The sequence below is a fragment of the Callospermophilus lateralis genome, chromosome 14 (assembly GCF_048772815.1).
Source record: "Callospermophilus lateralis isolate mCalLat2 chromosome 14, mCalLat2.hap1, whole genome shotgun sequence".
NCBI lineage: Eukaryota > Metazoa > Chordata > Mammalia > Rodentia > Sciuridae > Callospermophilus > Callospermophilus lateralis.
The window spans coordinates 81,175,176-81,197,468 of NC_135318.1; the positions used below are offsets into that span (position 1 = coordinate 81,175,176).

A 22,293-nucleotide genomic window follows, 5' to 3' on the forward strand; every position below is an offset into this window, starting at 1 on the left:
GGCGGCCACAATTTACAACAATGGCTTACTACAGTTCCCCCTTCTAATTTATAAAACAATGTAGGCGAAAGTAGAGGTCCTATCCTACTGTGTAGAAGTGGCTGCAATGTATGGTTCAGTCCTAAGGAGGCGCCTTCCCCAGACCTGACCCCATATCAGTCGACGCCTTTTTTTGTAGGGCGGGGGTGTGGACGTCAAACCTGCATGCAATAGGACATGCTTTCCTTGAGGTCCGTTGAGGGATCACTCAAGTGTAGTGCTTTGCCTCGCATCCTGCATCGTGATGAAGGTGGACGAAGGGGGACAGCTAAGGCTGTTCTGTGGCTGCACACAACGACAAACGAGTTGACAGCACCCTGAAAGAAAGGCACGGACTTTAAGGCGATAGAGAAGCATTAGTGTGGAAACCCACCTGCGTGCAATGGCAGCAAGACCGGCAGAGTGCAAGGGCTTTCCAACACTAAGAGAATAATGAGGAAAGACATGCCGATCCCAGTGCAATGTTATAACAACTTGGGGTGCAACGACCATGTCAAAGATTTACTGTTTAAGCTGCGCAAGCCAGACTTGAGGTGAATTGCCATTTTTTAAAGCTGCAAGAGCTTGGATGATCATAGCCTTATCGTGAGCATTGCGGGCCTTGAGGCGACAGAGAAACCACAAACAGAGAAACATACCGAAGCAACATATTGCACCAAAAATGCCTACCCCCACCCACTCTTTAAAAAAGGAAAAAGCAGAAGATATCCAATCGGTGAATTGACCCAAAGTCACGGGATCAACACGGGTGTTATTTAAGACAGCTATCTGGGTTAGTTGAGACTGGATCATGTCTTCCGCTTCCATGGACCAATTTCCAGCCAAATATTCGCCAATGATGCGGGAAGCATTCCTGGAATCATTAAATCTGACAGAGGTTATGCATAAATGTGCACGTTGGTCAACACAACCCAAAAGTACTAAGTCAGCCAATTATTTTACCTGAGCTTGGAGTAAATCTATTCTTTGGTTGGCAGCTAAAATCCCTGACAAAATATGTTGATTAATTGTATTTTGGGATTTAAGTATAGTGGAAGTTTGTTGGATAACTTGATTAATGGTGGCAGCAGTTTGTACTTGATTGGCCATAGCCATTCCGGCCGTAACCGCTGCAGCAGCAGATATCGCCACGGCTGTCACTATAGCCGCTGTGATTTCAAAATCTCTGCGGATTCTAAGTAGCTCAACAATAGGGAATCTATCAGGATCCGCAGTGACCGGGATTGGGACAAAAGTTGGAATTTTCATAACCACTGCTATAGTCCAGGAACCATTTCAACACTCAGATAAGAGACAGGTAGTATGAGAACAATCCAGCATCCCCGATGAGGTGGCCTCAGCCAAAAGGAATAAGAAGGGGGATTGGACACAGACCATTGCAGGAGGCAATGTGGCATTATACAACAGAGAGTTGAATGAAACAGATATAAGTCTATTACCTTGTTTACTTTCCCTAACAGTACCAGAAATATTAGCCAGCCAACTTTTGGCTCCTAGCAACTGAGCCAATGTAGAAATATCGGCTGAAGCCCCCTTTTCATTAGAAATTAGCCATTGAAACTAGGACCAACCTACTCCTGTAGAGGAGCTGGCACTATTGTTAAAGTTATAAACATACATCTTAAGAGAGGGGGAAAGGGAGAAACCTTTAGCAACTTGATGTTTCTCCCAAGAATGATCCTGACAAGGCGTAAATGTTGGGGGGAAACCAAGATTAGGGGAACAGTAAGGAGAGGCCTTAAAATGAGTGGCATTATAAATACTACTAGAAGAAGGAGGCACTGGGATTAGTACCTCGGAGATAATAGCCAAGGTAGTTATGTTAAGAGCAGAGCTGCTGTTTGTGGGGGTCCCTGAGCCTGATTGCTTCCCCGAAGCTACCTTGTTCAATACATCACTGATAATGCTTCCTGAGACCTGATTGGACCGCAATGGTTCCTCCCAGTTAGTCAAATTTTTGGTCTTAAGGCTAATGCAATTAGCGTTTTTAAGGCTGAAACAAAAAACTCCTGTGAGATTAACTTGAGATTGATTAAAAATTCTCTCCATGTCCCCTCTAGGAGAGGCACAGGGAGTAGACATCTCACATGAGGTAGAAAAAAGAGTGGGGAGGACATTAGAATTACCATGAACCGGCATCGGCATTGGCCATGCCCGTGCCACTGCCCACCACCGCATTGGTGTCGCCTGTGCCATCGGCACCAGCACCAGAGCCAGAGCACTTAGCAGAATGAAGATCTTCATCACAGGATTGTTGTGGTATCTCTTGTTGCTGGTCAGCTGATGTCGAGACTCTTCTTGTCAAGCGTTCAGGGACCCACAATGGTTCCGTGCGATCCTGGGGAAAAACACATACAGATCCTCGTGCCCATGTCAGCACGGGGTCAGGGCCATTCCATTGGCCCGTAAGAACATCCTTCCACTTAACATAGCCAATCACAGAGGGCTGAGGGGACACATGTCTATCGGCCGCAGAGCGACCATGAATATCCAAATTCAAAAAATTAATGGTAAAGAGAGCTAAGGACAGGCGTTCTTTAGGAGTGTGTTCAGCTCCTATTCCCCCTTTTTGTTTTTGTAAAGTTTCCTTTAAGGTGCGATGAGCACGCTCAACAATGCCTTGTCCTTGAGGATTATAAGGCAAACCATGAGTAAGTTGCACTCCCATAGTAGAACAAAAAGCTGTAAATTGTCTGTCAGTATAAGCAGGTCCATTATCAGTCTTAAGGGATGTAGGTGCACCCCATGCTGCCCATGCCTCTAAACAGTGAGTAATGACATTACGTGCCTTTTCTCCCGATAAAGCAGAAGCATGGATAATTCCAGAGCACGTATCAACGGAAACATGCACATATTTAAGGTTACCAAAGTCAGGTATATGTGTCACATCCATTTGCCAAACAACCAATGGCTTTAATCCCCGTGGGTTTACTCCATAATTAGGGGGATGAAGAAATGTGACACAATGGGGACATTGCAATACTATCTGCCGAGCATCCGCTCTTGAAATGGAAAAACGCCTGCGCAACGTTAATGCATTAACATGGAAGTTTTGGTGAAACAACTTAGCCCTCTCTAAGGAGGAAGCCAAGCATATCAATTGACTTCTAGTGGCTAAGTCCGCACAGGCATTACCTTGGGATAACGGGCCAGGAAGAGAGGTGTGAGCCCTAATATGCATTGGATAAAAGGAAGCAGTGCGGTTAGAGATAAGCTGTTGAAGCTGAGTAAAGTAAACAGACACATTATGGGCATCACTAATAGTTCCCACGGCCTCCAGGACTTTTAGTGCTTGTACCACATAGCTGGAGTCCGAAATAAGATTAAAAGGAAAAGAACACTGTTTAAAAACTTCAATAACAATTTGTAGTTCTACCCATTGTGGATTTCCAGGAGCAAATTGATGCTGGATAGGGGGAGAGTCATTAATTACGTAGGCTCCCATTCCAGACTTGGAACCATCAGTAAAAATGTTAACAGCCCCCTCTGTGTTTGGGCATGGAAAACTCTCCTCGAAACACCCCCACCGTACGGCGGCGGGTCCGGAGGATCTTTTTTTTTTTTTTTTCTTCTGAGCTCCTGTTTATTTTTGTTCCCTTCTCCCATAGTTAGACTCCCTAGCTGCCGAGACAGTCTCCCGAGCTCCTCCTCCTCATCCTCCTCCTCTTCTGACCCACTTTTGCATGGGAGTGTGCGCAGTGTACTGAGATCTGGATACAAGCGTTTCCTCCCCCGTTTCTCGCTCTGCACATTCCCCTCCTCCTGAAATATTTCACTCCGTGCCAGAGACAATCGCCTCCTCCCCTGTTTCTCGCTTCGCACACTGCCATCCTCCTGAAATACGTCACTGCCTGCCGGAGATAATTGTTTCCTCCCCTGTTTCTCGCTCCGCACACTGCCACCCTCCTGAAATACCTCACTGCCTGCCATTTCTGATTTTTCTTCATGTAACTGCTCTAAAACTTCTTGTCCTTTAGTAAGTGCTTCCTGACATCTGCTATCTGTGAGGCAACTACGAATCATCTTCCAAAGGGGTATCACCCCACCCTCTAATATGCCCTGCTCAGAAGCAAAGTCAAGGTCTGTGCCTAACTTATCCCAGCTAGGCAGAGTAAGACTGCCAGAAAATGCAAACCACGGTGCAATAACATCTGTCTTCTGTAAAAATCTCTGTAAAGTACTACGTTTCACTTTTAGGCCCTTGGAACGTAACAGGTTATCTAGGGCCAGGAGAAGCGGACTTGAAGATACGGCACCCATGACACAACAAAAGACACACAACAAACAAGAGTGAAAGTAAGAGCAAAAGTACACAGTGCAGCTGCAATAAGATTTAATGCTCTCTCTGGCTTTACAGAGGAGCTGCCGCCTTGACAGCGGGTCCTAAATTACCTAGGACTAATCTCCGCTTTAACCGGGGTCCCAATTAACCTGGGACTAATCTCTGCTTTAATCGCAGGTCCCAATTAACCTGGGACTAATCTCCGCTTTAATCGCGGGTCCCACCTTACCTGGGACTAATTGGTGCACCACCCCTGACTGCTGAAAGTTCTGGTTCCCGGGTCTCGGCACCACTTGTCGCGACCCCTTGCCCGCAAGGAAGACGCAACTCAGGAATCTTCTTTCAGCAGTTTATTCAGGCCTTGATTTAAGTATCTTTTAGTGACTCCCTTTCTTTCTTCTTCCTCCTCTCGAGGGCCCAAGCACAGCCTAATAAAGCCTCCCACGTACCAATCTTAAACCGCCGCGTGGGTCTTTCTTATAGGGTGGCAAGAGATAGCGTGCCAACTCTCCACAAAGGAATTTGATTTATCACAGGCCATAGTGGAAGCCGGAGCCATCTTCTAATGGCGGCCACAATTTACAACAATGGCTTACTACAATATTTATTCTTTAATTTTCGGCGGACACAACATCTTTGTTTGTATGTGGTGCTGAGGATCGAACCAGGGTCGCACGCATGCCAGGCGAGCGCGCTACCGCTGGATCCACATCCCCAGCCCAACTAGTTTTATTTTTGTACATGAATAATGACCTATCCAAAATATAAGAAATATTTATACTTACAATAGCATTAGAAAGAATGAAATGTTAGGATTCAACTTAACCAATTATGTGGAAAGAAGTCCTGTACAATGGAAAGTATAAAACTCTAATGAAAGAAATTGAAAAAGTCAGAAATGAATAGAAAAACAATGTTTGTTCAGAGATCAGAAGATGCTGCGCCCCTCCCCTGACTCAGACAATGGCAAGGCCCTACTGAGGTGGATGGCGCAAGGCGTCCATCCTCTGGAGGAGCGCAGTATGTTTCTGGGAATGGGCTAATTTGTTTTTGTATTCCTTTAATAAGTATAGTTGTGACTTCTCATATGACCATTGAGTATGAAGGAAAAAACTTTCCCAATAATGCAACTACTTCTAAAGAATGGATCTGTTTGCTCTAAATGCAATGATTCAGCTGTGGAGTGTAAATTGTTAATGTCTAATGAAAAACTCCCTGTATTCCTGTCAAGGAAGTTTTTGAGAAATTAAATTAAAATCTAGAGAAGAAAAACTAATGTTAAGAAGACAGATTAGTGCTTAGTACTGGGCAACTTGTTCTTGTTCCTGTGCACAATGGTTTGTGCTCTTACTCTTGTTTGATTAAAATTAATAACAAGTCAACCACTTGCCATAACCATGGCACCGGTTCCAGTCAGTAAGTCAAGAAAGAATAGTCAAAGTATAGGCCAATAGTTTGGCACATTTGTAACTATTATTAAAAGTTAACTAAGCAGAAACAGCTCAAAGCAAAACACGAACTGAAAGTACAAATGTTTGCTTATGCATAAGCCAAGATACATTCTTCTATTCTGATTGTAGCTAGGTAATATTTTGTTTCTTTAAATAATGATTCCTGTTTTGTAACCACAAAGTACTGTGAGCCTGCCAAAATGAAAAGTATATATGATCAACTTCACAAGTAAAAATTGGGATCAACACCTGCACTTTGGTGTCTGTGTTGTTTCTCCACCCCTCTTTCGCCGACTCCTCACCATCCGTTCGTCTCCTGAGACCCCCTGTTGGAGCTGGTCTCCGACAAGAAGATTTAACATTGCTAAATTTCTATGCTTCCTATCAGAATATACATATTCAATGTAGTGCATATCAAAGCACCAGTGGTATTCTTCACAGAAATAGAAAAATACTTCTGGAATACATATGGAACTACAAATGGCTTTCAGAAGTCCAACAAATAGTGATAAAGAGATGGTTGGATACATCACATTTCTTAATTTTAACTAAATTTGCAAATATTTAGTAATCTAAGAGGATTGGTACTGTCATACAGACACATAGACCAATGGATCAGAGTAGAGTCCAGAAGAAAACACTCACATTTATGGTCAACTAATTTTTGATGAGTTCATGAAGAAGACAGATTGGGGAAAGGGTAGTCTTTTCAATAAATGGGAAAAGTCAATATTCAGATGTAAAAAACAGAAAAAAGACTTAAATGTGAAACCCCAAATCATAAAAGTTCTAGAATAAAACACTGGGAAAAATCTTCTTGACATTTCTTTGCAATGGTGTTGTAGACATCACAGTAAAATCTCAGACTGTGGAATCAAATGTAAATAAATGCGATTACACCAAACTAAAAACTTTCTACATAGCAAAGGAAACAACAAGATTGAAAGATGGCCTACAGATTGGGAGAAAATATTTGAAAAGCACATATCTGATAAGTGGTTAATATTCAAAATAAGTAAGGAACTCACATAATTCAACAACACAAAGACAAATATCTGATTAAAAAATGCAGAAAGAACCTGGATATTCAATTCTCCAAAGAAAGTTTACAAGTGACCAATGGGTATGTGAAAATGTCTACAATAATTCTAATCATTAGAGAATGTATATCAAACCCACGGTGAGTTCCCAGCTTCCATCTGTTAGGATGGTGACATGAGAAAGACACATGATGACACATGCAGGCAGGGCTATGGGGGAAGGAGTGTGTGTAGACTTTTGTGGGATAGGAATTGGTGCAGCCACCATGGAAACCAATGTGGAGAACCTTAAGGCAACTAAAAATAGAACTACTGTATGACCCAGCAGGCCCTCTGCTGGATCTATGCTCAAAGGAAATGGTGTCACCAACTGAAAAGATGGTGCACTCCCATGATCCCTGTAAAACTGTTCACAATGCCTATGAGGAAACAGCCAAATCTCCATTAATAGTAACTGGACAAAGGAATAGGCCCTTTCTGCAGGTCAAAGACAGGAGAGGCACAGTTAGGAGGCCATTGCCAACACCCAGGTGGGCCTGGTGAGTTCCTTGGTGCAGGGTGATTAAAGTGGGGGGGAGCAGTGAGGGGTGCATTTTGGAGATGGAGGTGAATATCCTGCTGTGGTTAGGTCAAGGTATGTGAGAGAAAGAGTATCAGGATGACTCTGAGATCTTGCTTTGAGAAGCCAGAAGGATGGAGTTGCCATTTGTCCTGAGAGGAGACAATGGGGACCGTGACATTGGGAGCAATATGGGATATGTGGTTCTGGATGTTCGGGCTGGCCATGTGCATTAGACTGGTAGTGTGTTGCCAAGTAGCCCACAGAGTGTTTGAGGCTGGGGTTCAGGGGTGAGGTCTGCCCTGGGGACTGAGCTCTGATGACCACTGCAGTGAGGGATGCACAGAACAGAGGCCCAGGGCCTGAGTTCTGGGACAGGTGGAGAGGGAGGACCAGGAAAGTGACTGGGAAGGGGCAGTGGGATGGGGAGCAGCAGGAGAGAGTGATGTCCTGAGGCTCAGGAATAAAGTGCCTGGAGGAGGAGGGTGCTCTCAGGTGCTAAATGACATTGGTGGGCCTAGTAGGATGAGGATTGGTGTGGACACTGGACTGGGCAGTGTGGATGTCTCAGGTCAACAGGTAGAATTTGTGCTGCCTTATTTCATCCTGCTAGATGGGAAAACACAGAAATAACATGAAAATCAAGGGAATGAAGTGGCTTATTCAAAACAAGATGCTCCAACGACAGAAATCACTGATAGCACAGTAGAATGAATGTCCAAGAAGGAGTTCAGATTGCACAGAGGAAATGTGATCTGTGATGTAAGGAGTGAAATCAAAGAAAATATACAGAAAGTGAAAGATCACTTCAATAAACAGAGATTGTGAGAAAAATACAAGCAGAAATCCTCAAAATGAAGAAAACAATTAACCAAAGTTAGAATTCAAGAGAAGGCACACAGAGACCAGTTGGAAGACTGAACCTCAGACAATGAAGACAATATATATTGTCTTGAAAGTAGAGTGGAGAATTTCCCTGATTTTTGATTTTCTTTGCATTAATCATTTCTTTATGATTGTTTTTCCTCATGGTAACTTGTTAATTATACATGAATATATAATTTAGCAGGGAATGTTACCCCACAATTCTTTAAAAAATACTACAAATCTATGTTTCAGGTTGAATGTGGAGAAGAGAACCCAGCTGACACTGACTCTGTCTCTTCCTTCCACAGGACCAGCCTGTCCCTCTCTCAGCCCTGAGCAAGGCTGCAGTGCAGCCTGGTAACATGGGAAGGCAGAACCTGACCACACTGCAGAGAGAGCAGAGAACTGAGGGTCCCCTCAGTCATGAGCCATGTGGGACAATTGCTCTTGTGTTTAGTTTTAGGTTCCTTCTGATGAGATATGGCAGTTTGATGTCTCTCCTAGTTTTCTGTGGCTGAGCAAAAATTTCCCCCCTATTGAGCAGTGTGTTCCTTCCCAGGCCTGTCCCTTCGGAGTCCAGGCTGGGTCCTCGGCTCAGCCTGTGAAGACTGAAATGGAGCAGTCAGTGGGCAGCTCTCCTTGCTGAAACTCAGGGTCTTCTTCCAGGTCCAGTGACTGAGGCAGAGTCATCTTTCCACAATTGTAGGGTGAGGTCCCAATTTCCTGCGGCCATCATAACAGAGTTACTTGAAGCTGCTCTAAGTGCTTGCACTGTGGCTAGTGCCACCTCCAAGACCAGCCTTAGACCATGTCCCCACATCCAATCTTCCCTGGCATGAGATTTCCTTCCTCTGACTCTACATGCAGATGTGAAAGGCTTCCCTCTCTTAAACCATCTGTGTCATTATATCTACAAAATCCTTCCAAAGATTTTTTCCAGAAATCCTTTTAGAATTCCTGGGGTGGATTTTTATATGGGGACTAGGCTCTTTGGAACAACCACTTAGAATCCTGACTATCTACTGCCTTTGGTTATCACCATAATGACTGGATCCCTGTTGGATGTTTGGAGTTTGGTGTTTTTGGAGGATTCCCTTCTTCTATGGTCAGTTGATTCCAGATTTGGAGAGGATAAAGGGCTAACCCACAGTTAGCATGGAGGTGACAATGGCTTCCCCAGTCTTCCTGTGTGTCAGCTGCACCAGGCACTAAGTCCTCAGGAATACAAGGCCTGCTTCTCTCCTGGACCTACAGACACTCCCTGCCCACATCAGAGGTCTCAGGCTCCCTGGCAGAGCTCCATGGCCTCCCAGCCTCAGGCCCTGTCTGCCTCCAAACACTGACTCTGTGACTTCCTTCCACAGGACAAGCCCATTCCTCTCCCAGTCTTGAGCAAGGCTGCTGTGCAGCCTGGGAATGTGGGGACAAACCCTGCAGTGGCCTCCCAGGCTTAAATCTTGATGACTTTTCCAATGAATTTCCACCTGAGACCTTCAGACTCACATCCCTTTGGTGTTATTTCAGTTCCCTGTGGATTCATCCTGATGCCATATGCTGATGTCTTCATGGAAACTAGACACCTACCCTTTCTATAGGCAGCCCAGTGGCCTCTTCTGATCCACAGGTTTCTTCCCAGCTGGAGGAGGCGTGGCATGATGAATGCAATATCCACCCAGAGACACTTAGAATCTTGACCCTGCATCTTAAGAATTGTGTGTGACATTGGGTTAGTTACTTCATTTTGCTCAAGCCTCAGTTCCTCATCTGGAACATGGGAGTAATAACATCTCTCTTATAAAGTTGTCTGAGGAGTAACCTGGGTACATTCTATGATCTTAGTTATGACTCATTGTTTTGGTTAGATCTAGATTTGTGGGAAGCAAATGTGCAGACAGGTGGCTGATGGTCAATAGGTTCTTTATATTTTTATCTTTCATAAAATATTTATAAATATCTTGAAATAAAACCAAGACCTGAGCTTGGTAGTGCTGGCCTATGATTCCAGGGACTCAGATGCTGAGACAGCAGGACCAGAATTTAGTGGCCAGCATGGTAAACTTAGAACTTATCAAAAGAAAAATAAATAAATACATTTGAAAGTAAAAAAAAAAAGAGAGGGAGGGAATCTGAGTAGTAGAGTGTTCATTCTTCAGTATTAAACCAAAAACTACAACCACAACAATGAGCACAAAATTAAACAACCTCACAACCGCCTCAGAAATATGAAGCTGCCACCTCACACAGGTAAACACTCTGAAAGTCTCTCAGGAACTTAGAAGCTCACTGTCCTCATCCTGGGTTCTTATGCAGTTTCCCATCCTTGGCCTGTGGCTTTGGAACCTCATGGCAGTATCTGCACACTACCTCTGCCTGGGTCTCAGTCCACAGAGCCAGAGAGGGTTATCTGATGAGGGTGGGCATAGCTTGATGATGATGATGATGATGATGATGATGATGATGATGATGATGACTTGAGGATCACTTTTCAACCCCAGAGTCTGGGACAGGACATGCAGAGCTCACCAACGCCCCCTTCTGGAGATGAGGTCAGTGTGAGGCCTGCCTAGGCGAGGGAGACTCTGGGTTGAGCCTTCTCCCTAGGCCTCTTTTCCCCATGTCAGTGTGTGGGGTGCTCTCCCCTCTCAGGACTGGGCTTCCTGCAGAGTCTGGGGCTACTTCCCCTCCCTCTGTTCCCTGATGTTCTAGCCCAGCTCAGGGCCCTGGAGCTCATTCCTGCGGACTCTAGGTGGACAGCTTCCGTGCTCAGACTCTCCCATGGGCTCTGGGGCCCTGCGTCGCCCTTGTGGAGAGTGCTGTTTCCTGGCCAGTGTCCTCAGTGAAGGTGGAGTCTCTGGTATGTAAAAGGCACCAGTGTCCTCACCATCCATGGGACATGCTCTAGACTAGGCTGAGGCCAGGGAGACATTGGCCTTGGGGCCAAGTGTAAGGAGCTCCCCAATGTGGGTATTTTCATGAAGTTTATTTTAATGCAATATTTTTAAAAAGTTAAAATTCATGCAAAAATACTTCAATATGAAAAAAAGTAAGAAATTAAAAAAAAAAACTACTGGAACTATCTTGTGAATGAAGACTTATAACTAAGTTACTGGTTTCTAATGTGATGATCTGTATTTGGAAATTATTTTGGTCTGTGAATTGTTTTGTTTCTGTCACCAGGTGGAGTTGACCAGGGTTGCAGTGTGTGGTGAAGGGACGTGGGATGGGATCCCACCACAGTAGTTAAAAACCATCTCATCAGCAGACAGAAAGCTGTGCAGTGCACAGAGAAACCTGTGGCATTTTGTGACCTTGGCTGTCAGGAGAGTGTCCCCATGAAGGCAGAGCCCTAGGAATCCAGTTTCATGGACCAAGAACACATCCTGCACACACATGTTTTGTGTGAGCCTGTGTCCTACATGTAGGATGAAGGGCAGACAGGGGTCTCAATACCCTGAGATACAAAAGCAGTTCCTCAGCTTGGCTCTGATCACAGGAGGGCCCCCTGAAGAGGAAGCCTGCTGAGCCACCTTCCTGGAAGCACACAGGGCCTGAGAGTGGCCAGCAGAGGGAAGCACGGAGTCCTCTGTTTCCAGGTTACCTTCAGATCCTCCAGGGGTGCAGGGAGCTCAGAAGAGGTGTCTGAACCATGCTGTATCATGCTCAGGAGCTGGAGAGAGCAGGGGATACCGGGTAATTGCTCCAGATAGAGAAGTGGACCCTGGAAGCTGTTGCAGACTCTACTCTTGCTGCTAAAATGCCCAAGATATCATTTTCTTTATTGATCTTCTCAAATTCAGGTGGGTCAAGTTTGAGCACACCAGGTGGTATCAGCGTGGGCACCATGGAGCCATGTAACCTGATAATCATTGCTCTGGAGTGTCACCTTAATGTCTCAGGTAAGAAATGCCATGTTTAAGTTCACACACATGTAGGATAAAAAGCACAGGTTGTTTTATTCACTAGGAGGAAAAAAAAAATCCCACAATTTCAAACTAATCTTCCAACTGCTCTAATAGACAACAGCAGTGGGGCAGAAGTTGATTATTCTCTTCACATTGAGCTCAGATGAAGACAGGAGAAGCTCAATCCTAAAGTATCTAAAGAAACAAATTCAGAGTATTTATAACCATTTATATGGGCCCTCTTTATCCTGCTGTATCTGGACTCTGGCCTGGACAAAGAGGATGGACACAACCTTAGCACCTGCAGATAAACTCACCAGAGCCTCAGCCCTGAGAGGGTGATCTATATTTCAAGCATAAATTTAATTTTAACTTGTACCTATTAAGACAGCCTCATTTTAGGAAATGAACAAGACCCTGTGGTCTCTCTCTGCTGTCATTAAAGTTTTCTTTTGTGCATTCAGTGCACTCAGGGAGGGTAGATGTCACCACTGCCCATGTCACAGCAGGGACAACACAGAATCTTGCTCAGGCTGTTTCCTCCAGGGCCAGGAAAGGACAGCCACACATAGTGTCACAGGGACCCAGGCTGAGGATGCTCCATCCCCTTGTGTTTACACCCTGTGAATCCCATGGTCTCCAGCTGGTGTGGGATAGGAGCCCTGGAAAGGGAGTGACTTATTGAAGGTTATTTTTACCTTTTACTTGTTGAGGGCCACAGACAAGTCAAGATGGTGCCTGGCACTTTGCCAGGAGGAGTGGTTTGAGAAGTAACACCAGCAAGCCATTAAGATGATGTATATTCCTTAATGACTGACTGCTGTATGATGTTAATTAAGTTAAGCTGTGTATAATTATTAAGATAATGAGGATTCCTTAATGACTGATTGCTATAACTGGATGATGCTAAATTGAGTCAAGCTGTGTATTCAGTTATATATATATACCCCTCTGATGTCCTACAATAAAGCAGATCCTGCTGTATCAACCTTCACAAGTTGCTTGTCACCCCCCCTTCCCCCCTCCGTTATTTTGCCCAGGCAGACTGCAGCAGATGATGGCCCATACAGGGAGCCCCGGGACACTCGGGGGTGAGTGACAAGGTAGGCTGCCTGTCCCTAGAGATAGATGGGACAGGAGCAAACCTGCTCATCCCTGGAAAGGGCGAGAGGAAGGATGGCCATCTCAGGAAGATGGAGAAGATTGATACAGTATGTTTGTGTCTTGTTTTGTCTTGGTGTGTTGTATTGTCTTTGTGACCAAAATATGGAAGGGGTGTTAAGTAAATTGCTGAAGGAAGGAGGCACCCCAGTGGAATGAACAGTTAGGGCATACGTTGATAAAAGCCCAGGAACTCTAGTCAGAAAGAGGAAGAAAGTTCAGAGGAGGAAGGACTATCAGAAAAAAAGTTGCAACAAAAGGCTACTACTAAATACTTTCCATCACCAGAGGGTGCATGAAAGGTGCAGCGGCTGTGCAGGCGGTTTCCAGCACAGCGGGGAATTTCCAACCCAGCGGTGGCTCTCCCCCCACCCCCATGGGACTTCCCGAGGACACTGCACCTGGCTGTGGAGGATGGCAGGTGCCCCTGAAGTTTGGTCATTTCCAATGTCAATAACTACAATGGTTCTCCCACACCTGGAGGCTAATGAATAATGAGCACAATTAAGGCCTATTTCAAATGTAAAAAACCTGAAATAATGTACTAAATTGTTCAGTTGTTTTCTTAGTGCCTGCTGGAATGCTACATGATTTTCTTTAGCCATCATTGTGGGAGTTCCTGCCTTCATCCCAGTGCTGGTGAGGACGAGGATGGAGGATGGAGGGATTTCCAGTGTTGCTGTTTCTGCTGCTACAGCTTAAGCTAGCTGCCTGCAGAACTTACCTGGGCTGTGAATCTATTGAAAATCTATTGAGCTTTGAACTTATCTGTAATGTGAACTTACCTGGACTGTGATTTAACTGGACTGTGATTTCTATTGAGACGATAAATTGTAATGATGCCAGGTTATCTTTGCTGATGGTGTCATCTGTGGAACAATTTTTCCAAGGGCTTCTTACTTGGAGCCATCAATTGGCTTGGTATCATGGCATTTTGTATCCTCCCCTTCTGCTTGTAGCAGATTATTTATGGTCTTTGTGTAAAAACCACTATGGTCATTATCCACAAGTATGGCTGAGTGTGTTGAGCCAGTAGTCAAAGATGGGTAGGATCCAATTACAATGGTACCAACCTAAGACAAGATGCTGACAATTTGAGGGCAGACCATCCAATGACATGTAACGACCATATGTAGTATTGGACAACCTTAAACCAGCAGGTCCCTAAGCCACATACTTGTTGCTTAATTAAACAAAAGGGGGAGATGTTGAGGGCCACAGACAAGTCAAGATGGTGCCTGGCACTTTGCCAGGAGGAGTGGTTTGAGAAGTAATGCCAGCAAGCCATTAGGATGATGGAGATTCCTTAATGACTGACTGCTGTATGATGTTAATTAAGTTAAGCTGTGTATAATTATTAGGATAATGAGGTTTCCTTAATGACTGATTGCTGTAACTGGATGAGGCTAAATTGAGTCAAGCTGTGTGTTCAGTTATGTATATATACCTCTGCTGTCCTACAATAAAGCAGATCCTGCTGTATCAACCTTCACAAGTTGCTTGTCCGCCCGCCCCCCCCCCCCCCGCCCCCGCCCTCGTTATTTTGTCCGGTCAGACTGCACCATTTACTGAAAAGTATTTTCTTAAAAAGAAAAACATCACTGTTTCCCTGGTCAGACAGTAGAAGAGATAGTGAAGAACAACACCATATTTGGCCAAAAAAACTATAAGATGCTAATAACATCATGTAAGGTATGTACTCCAGTGTGCAGGCTCACTCAAGGAAGCACTGCTGCTCTTTACAGCCAACAGAAGTTAGAGTCTCACCAATTATTTTAGAATTTCTTACTATTTCTCTGCATGCACTGTGTGTTTCTGTGTGAAACATTGCACCAACTAATTTCAACCATTACCATTTTATTCTCACTCCTCTTTTGTGGGAGAGGAATCAGGAGGGGCTTCCCAGGTGGTTCTGGGTCAAGATTTGTCCCCAGGAGTTGTGGGGTGTTAACCACAGGGGCAGCCATGGAAGGACTTCTCTGGTGGGTCTCCAGGGGCCTCCCCTATGTCAGCCAGCTGATAGTGCCATAGCAATGGCCTGGGGTTCTCACTGTGGCCCTGTCCTGGGCTGCCTGGGGGTCCTCACCAGGGGTCCTCTAGCTTCCTCTGGAGCAGTTCTCCTCCCAGGGTGGTCAGCAGGCAGAGATCTTAGTGTCCTGGCCTCTGGAGTCACTCACTGCCACTTCCTGGTCATGGATTGGTAAGAGACCAGCCCTGTCCTGTGTGGAGGGGAGAGTGTGAACAGCTGGAGGGAATCAGGAGGCAGGGCATTGGGGCCTCCTGGTGGCTGAGTCTGTTCCTGACTGTCCCCCTGGAGGTCTCCTTCCTGGAGGATCCTCTCAGTTTTCCTAGCAGCAGGATTCTGCAGGAAACAGTGGTCAACTGTTCTGTCCTCAGGCATTTGACTATAAGTTACATACCCCAGGGTGCCTCCTTATAATTTTGAGGTCAGGTTGCATTAGCTAGCACAGACATTCAAATAAGAAAAGAAAGTTTTTAAAATTCATTCCTGTTTTCCATCTTTGTACAAATGAGATTGTCATCTACTGCCACCCACCTTTGCCTGGACATGTCATGTGGGCATTTCCTGTCCTCTGCAAAGACCCAGGATGTGTGCTCCAGATTCTGTGTGAAAAGTTTCTACATTTCCTTCAATCTAAAAATCTCTATTTTCTAGCTACAGAAACTTGGGTTGAAAGTTATCTTTTAGTATTTGAAGATGTTATTTGTGTTCCTTTTCTTCCACTGCCTCCCCTCTTTCCTCTTTCCCTCCCTTTCTACCTGCCCTCCTGTCCCTCCTTCTCCCTCTCCTCTCTTCTTTATATGATGTGTTATTTTGCAGCAGGTCTTATTATTCTGCCAGCATTATTAGTCTATATTAATTAGCTTAACAGTTTTTTGAGTAATGAATCCACTCTAAGTTATATTTGAGGTAAAATAGAAGCTCTTCATTAATTCATCTGCCTGTTTACAGATTTAGTCTCTGCTCAGAACCCTCCGTACAGGCAATGTGCCTCTGCATCTGCTGAGGGATTTGCATGGGCCCTGCATCAGCCCAGCTGCCACATTTTATAAACAAAATCATTGCCATGAGACCTGAGCTGAATCAGGCAGGCAGGGAAGCAAGATGATGTCCCAGATACCGTAGTTCATGTTTCTGTGGTGCTGGGACTTCAATGTCTTCATAATTGTATGCTGGGTTTCTGTTCTCACAACTAAAAGGCTCAGGGGTCACTTCAGTTAAACTGGGCTAACTGGGCTGCACGAAATAACCACACAGGAGACACAAATACCTTTTTCTTTGGGGTCTCTGTGATGGCTCCTCTAACCTTAAGGGTCCTCAGAAAGAGAAAGAGGACGTGCTGACCCCTTTTATTGAGGAGAAGCTATTCAAATGAGGCAAGGGGTCAGGTTTCAGGGGGCTGAGTCTATCTTCATGATGTCCCCTGTCAGCAGGTTGAGTGACACCTGGGTAGGCCACACCCAAGGGCACAGTAAGAGAAGAAGACACAAGGAATTCCATGGAAGATTCTATCCTAAACAGGGCAAGGGGTTATATTACAAAGGAACAGGTGAGCATAGCTTCACCCATGGGGCTGTAGCAAGACACACCCATGCACAAGACACCAACCCTCAGACCCAAGAAGGCTGGGGAAAGCTCTGCCACATTTCTGTGACTGAGTGCCTCAGCATCCAGCCGGGGAGTGTGACTCAGTCATGTGCAAGGTTGGTCTCCCACAGTCATAGAGTTGGAAAAGGCATTAAACATGTGCTGGAAAATTATGGTGAATTCCAGTATGGGCGTAATTATGAGCTGATCACACATCCCTGGAGAATGGCTGTTAAATAATATTTCAAAGTACATATTATGAAATGTGCACCTGTGTGTGAGTGAGTGTGTGTGTGTGTGTGTGTGTGTGTGTGTGTGTGTGTGTGTGCTGAGAGACAGAGAGAGAGAGAGAGATAGATTAGGGTCCACTTCTGATTTTCTTGATTGACGATGCCTTTGGGGACAAGGTGATGACCCAGTCTCCAGGCTCTCTGGCTGTGTCTGCAGGACACATGGTCACCATCAGCTGCAAGTGTAGCCAGAGTCTTTTATCCAACCACAAGGACTACATGGCCTGGCCCCAGAAGAAGCCAGGATGGGCTCCCAGGCTCCTCTCATGGGCATCCAAATGGGCAGCTTGAATTCCATGCAGCTTCAGGGACAGTGGGTCAGGGGCAGATTTCCCTCCCCATCAGCAGCCCCAGGTTGAGATGTCGCAGGTTGTTCCTGTAGCAGCACCACAGTGCATATCTCAAGAGCCTCAGCCTCAGACACAAGCCTCCACCAGGCTGAGGGTCAGGGAGCTTTTGCTCAGCTGCTTCCCCCTCACAGGGCTCTGGGCTTTCCTGCTTCCTCTCCACTAACAGGTGACATATTTTGATTGATTTCTTGGAGGATTTGCAGGGCCTAGGAGAAAATCAAGAATGGAACCTTTATTGGCCTTGTATCTGCTTGTTCATCTCATGGGAGTCACCAAGCCCAAGACTGGGCAGGTCTCCTGGGGACGGAACAAGAGTTTTCAGGTGACAGGTATCTGTGTTTCCATGGACAGATCACGTGACTGAGCAGACATTAGTCTATACCTCAAAGGAGAATCTGGTGACTTCCACACTCTGATGACTAGTACTTCCCTGTGTCTCGTCCAATATAGAAGGTACCAACTTTTATTACTTGTCCTCCAAGCCTCCTTCATGACTTGAAATCTCTTTCCACCTGGGTCCCTCCAGTATGAGACTCTTCACCCAGCAGTTCAACCCCCTCATATAGAGACTCTCTCTCTCTCTCTCTCTCTCTTGTTAACCTCTCTCTATTATTACCTACCCCTCTGTTTTCATCCTTTTTCAGACCCTGCATTCTGAGGAGACTTTCTGGTGAGGTCCTTTGTAAGTCGTTCCCTGTTCTCCCTCCTCTTGTGGTCATCTGCTCGAACTTCTGTCAGCTATTATTAAAGTTTCCACTTTAGTTCCAGAATTCATTACAAAATTGCATAAAATAAGTTTCTGGGCAAAAGATGAATTTCCACTCCAGTTGAAGACCTCTGATTCTTTACCAGTGTCCTGCCCAGGGCCCAGGTCCTGCTCCCTCTGCAGTGTCCATGCTCATCCTGTCTGCTCATTCAGAAGGCACCTGTACACCTCTGTGTTGTCCTCCATGTGCCAGGCCAGGCTGCTGCAGCTGAGAAGGCCACTCATGGGTGTGGCCTGAGCTATGGCCCAGGCAGTCATCCTTCACAGCCCTCAGCTGCACCCTGTTCCCTGAGTTCCCAGCAACTTCCTCTCACAGGGCAGAGAATCTGCTGAGCTGCTGCCCACATCTGCAGCACAGGTGGCAGCTGGGCCACCCAGGCAGGGAGGTTTTTGTGCGGGGCTGCACCACTGTGGGAGGAACCTGTGTACCTTGGGCACAGTAATATACTCCAGCATCCTCAGCCTCCACCCTGCCAATTCTCAGTGTGAAATCTGTCCCTGATCCACTGCCACTGAACCTGTCTGGGACCCCAGTGTCCCTGTTGGAAACCTTATATATTAGGAGCTTTGGAGCCTGGGCTGGCTTGTGCACAACCCAGTTCAAATAGGTGTTTCCATCACTGTGTAGGAGGCTCTGACTGGACCTGCAGGAGATGGAGACTGACTGTCCAGGGGTGATGGTCTCAGAGAGAGGAGTCTGGGTCAGCACAACATCCCCACTTGTTCCTGCAAAAATCACAGTTTAATGAAAGATTATGTAAATACTTTAGAAAAAATTTTGCATTTTCCTTTATTGTATATTTCAGGCTAAATTATTTTTGGTGTTTTGATTTATACAATAAAATTATTCATATTGAAAACCATCTCAAATGTTATAAGCTATAAGAACCTCTCTAGAATTTACCTACACCATCCTCCTATATTATGTGGCAACTTCCATCAGAGCCCTGTCGCTTGCTCCTTCTGGAATACTCTCTCACATTAATTGACCTCAGCTGCCTCATCCTGGAGGACAGACCTGCACATCCCTCATGTGGACAGAGCACACATGATAGAATGGGGGCCCAGAGCTCACCCCCCTCCCCCTTTTCTCTCCTTATCTCCTCTGTCCTCACCAGGGATCCAGAGCAGCAGCAGCCCCAGGAGCTGAGCAGGGAGCCTCATTTTGAGAAGCTGAGCTGAGGAGTCCTGGTGAGTCAAGGCCAGGTTAGAGCTGAGCTTTTATGTTAGCCTTGCAGGAAGGCCCTCCCCAGGGAGCAGTATGCAAATGTCCTGGTGGGTGCTGGCTCCAGAGAAGGAGGGAGGGTGGGACCTGCCTTGTGAGTTCAGGGTCATCAGATGTCTTATATATTTGGAGGAAATTTAATGGAAGGACAGCCCGGGGTGCCTGTGTCATGGACATTATGCTTCATCATGGGAGCCTTGTGTGTGGAGGGTCATGGTGCCCAGTGTCTGCCATCCTGAGTCAGCACAGACACAGGATGTGGAGGCTGCCTGCAGGTCAGCCTCTGAGAAGGGAATAGCAGCCTTGGTGGCTCCCTCACAGCTTCATGACAAGTTCCACCTCACAATATTAATATTTAAATTTCTATCATTCACAACATGGGGTAGAGGTAGTTCAAGGGGTTCTGGTGTCTGCTGTGACCTGGAGAAATAGCAGAATGTCAGAAACAGTGTTAGATGTTGATCTTTTTAGTGCTAGTAAATGAAATCTGAGCACCTGGGTCAAAACAAGATGGTGGGAAGCGATAGATGTGTTTTATTTTATTTTTTTTTTAAATTTTTATTGTTGGTTATTCAAAACATTACATAGTTCTTGATATATCATATTTAACATTTTGATTCAAGTGGGTTATGAACTCCCATTTTTACCCCATATACAGATTGCAGAATCACATCAGTTACACATCCACTGATTTACATATTGCCATACTAGTGTCTGTTGTATTCTGCTACCTTTCCTATCCTCTACTATCTCCCCTCACCTCCCCTCCCCTCTTCTCTCTCTCTACCCCATCTACTGTAATTCATTTCTCCCCCTTGTTTTTTTCCCTTTCCCTCACTTCCTCTTGTATGTAACTTTGTATAACCCTGAGGGTAGCCTTCCATTTCCATGCAATTTCCCTTCTCTCTCCCTTTCCCTCCTACCTCTCATCCCTGTTTAATGTTAATCTTCTTCTCATGCTCTTCATCCCTACTCTGTTCTTAGTTACTCTCCTTATATCAAAGAAGACATTTGGCATTTGTTTTTTAGGGATTGGCTAGCTTCACTTAGCATATTCTGCTCTAATGCCATGCATTTCCCTGCAAATTCTATGATTTTGTCATTTTTTAATGCAGAGTAATACTCCACTGTGTATAAATGCCACATTTTTTTTTTTATCCATTCGTCTATTGAAAGGCATCTAGGTTGGTTCCACAGTCTTGCTATTGTAAATTGTGCTGCTATGAACATTGATGTAGCAGTGTCCCTGTAGTATGCTCTTTTTAGGTCTTTAGGGAATAGACTGAGAAGGGGAATAGGTGGGTCAAATGGTGGTTCCATTCCCAGCTTACCAAGAAATCTCCATACTGTTTTCCAAATTGGCTGCACCAATTTGCAGTCCCACCAGAAATGTACAAGTGTACACTTTTCCCCACATCCTTGCCAGCACTTGTTGTTTGACTTCATAATGGCTGCCAATCTTACTGGAGTGAGATGGTATCTTAGGGTGGTTTTGATTTGCATTTCTCTGACTGCTAGAGATGGTGAGCATTTTTTCATACACTTGTTAATAGATTGTATGTCCTCCTCTGAGAAGTGTCTGTTCAGGTCCTTGGCCCATTTGTTGATTGGGTTATTTGTTATCTTGTTGTCTAATTTTTTGAGTTCTTTGTATACTCTGGATATTAGGGCTCTATCTGAAGTGTGAGGAGTAAAGATTTGTTCCCATGATGTAGGCTCCCTATTTACCTCTCTTATTGTTTCTTTTGCTGATAAAAAACTTTTTAGTTTAAGTAAGTCCCATTGTTGATTCTAGTTATTAACTCTTGTGCTATGGGTGTCCTATTGAGGAATTTGGAGCCCGACCCCACAGTATGTAGATCGGAGCCAACTTTTTCTTCTATCAGACGCAGAGTCTCTGATTTGATATCAAGCTCCTTGATCCATTTTGAGTTAACTTTTGTGCATGGCGAGAGAAAGGGATTCAGTTTCATTTTGTTGCATATGGATTTCGAGTTTTCCCAGCACCATTTGTTGAAGATGCTATCCTTCCTCCATTGCATGCTTTTAGCCCCTTTATCAAATATAAGATAGTTGTAATATTATGGGTTTGTTTCTGTGTCCTCTATTCTGTACCATAGGTCCACCCACCTGTTTTGGTACCAGTACCATGCTGTTTTTGTTACTATTGCTCTGTAGTATAGTTTGAAGTCTGGTATCGCTATACCGCCTGATTCACACTTCCTGCTTAGAGTTGTTTTTGCTATTCTGGGTCTTTTATTTTTCCATATGAATTTCATGATTGCTTTATCAATTTCTTCAAGAAATGCCATTGGGATTTTGATTGGCATTGCATTAAACCTATAGAGTACTTTTGGTAATATTGCCATTTTGATGATGTTAGCTCTGCCTATCCATGAACAGGGTATATTTTTCCATCTTCTAAGATCTTCTTCTATTTCTCTCTTTAGGGTTCTGTAGTTTTCATTGTATAAGTCTTTCACCTCTTTTGTTAGGTTGATTCTCAAGTATTTTATTTTTTTTTGAGGATATTGTGAATGGAGTGGTTGTCCTCATTTCCATTTCAGAGGATTTGTCGCTGATATACAGGAATGCCTTTGATTTATCCGTATTGATTTTATATCCTGCCACTTTGCTGAATTAATTTATTAGCTCTAATAGTTTCTTTGTAGACCCTTTTGGGTCTGCTAGGTATAGAATTATGTCATCTGCAAATAGTGATAATTTGAGTTCTTCTTTTCCTATTTTTAT

The 22,293-nt window shown here is 44.8% G+C and overlaps 1 gene segment (V, D, J or C); it reads right to left on the reverse strand.

Moving 5' to 3' along the window:
- LOC143380311 (Ig kappa chain C region, A allele-like) overlaps positions 1–19,496 on the reverse strand; it is a 73,335-nt gene extending 53,839 nt beyond the window's left edge. The window contains 1 exon segment of the C gene segment in view: positions 19,433–19,496. Coding sequence covers positions 19,433–19,481 — 49 coding nt within the window.
- Positions 19,497–22,293: the final 2,797 nt, after the last annotated feature.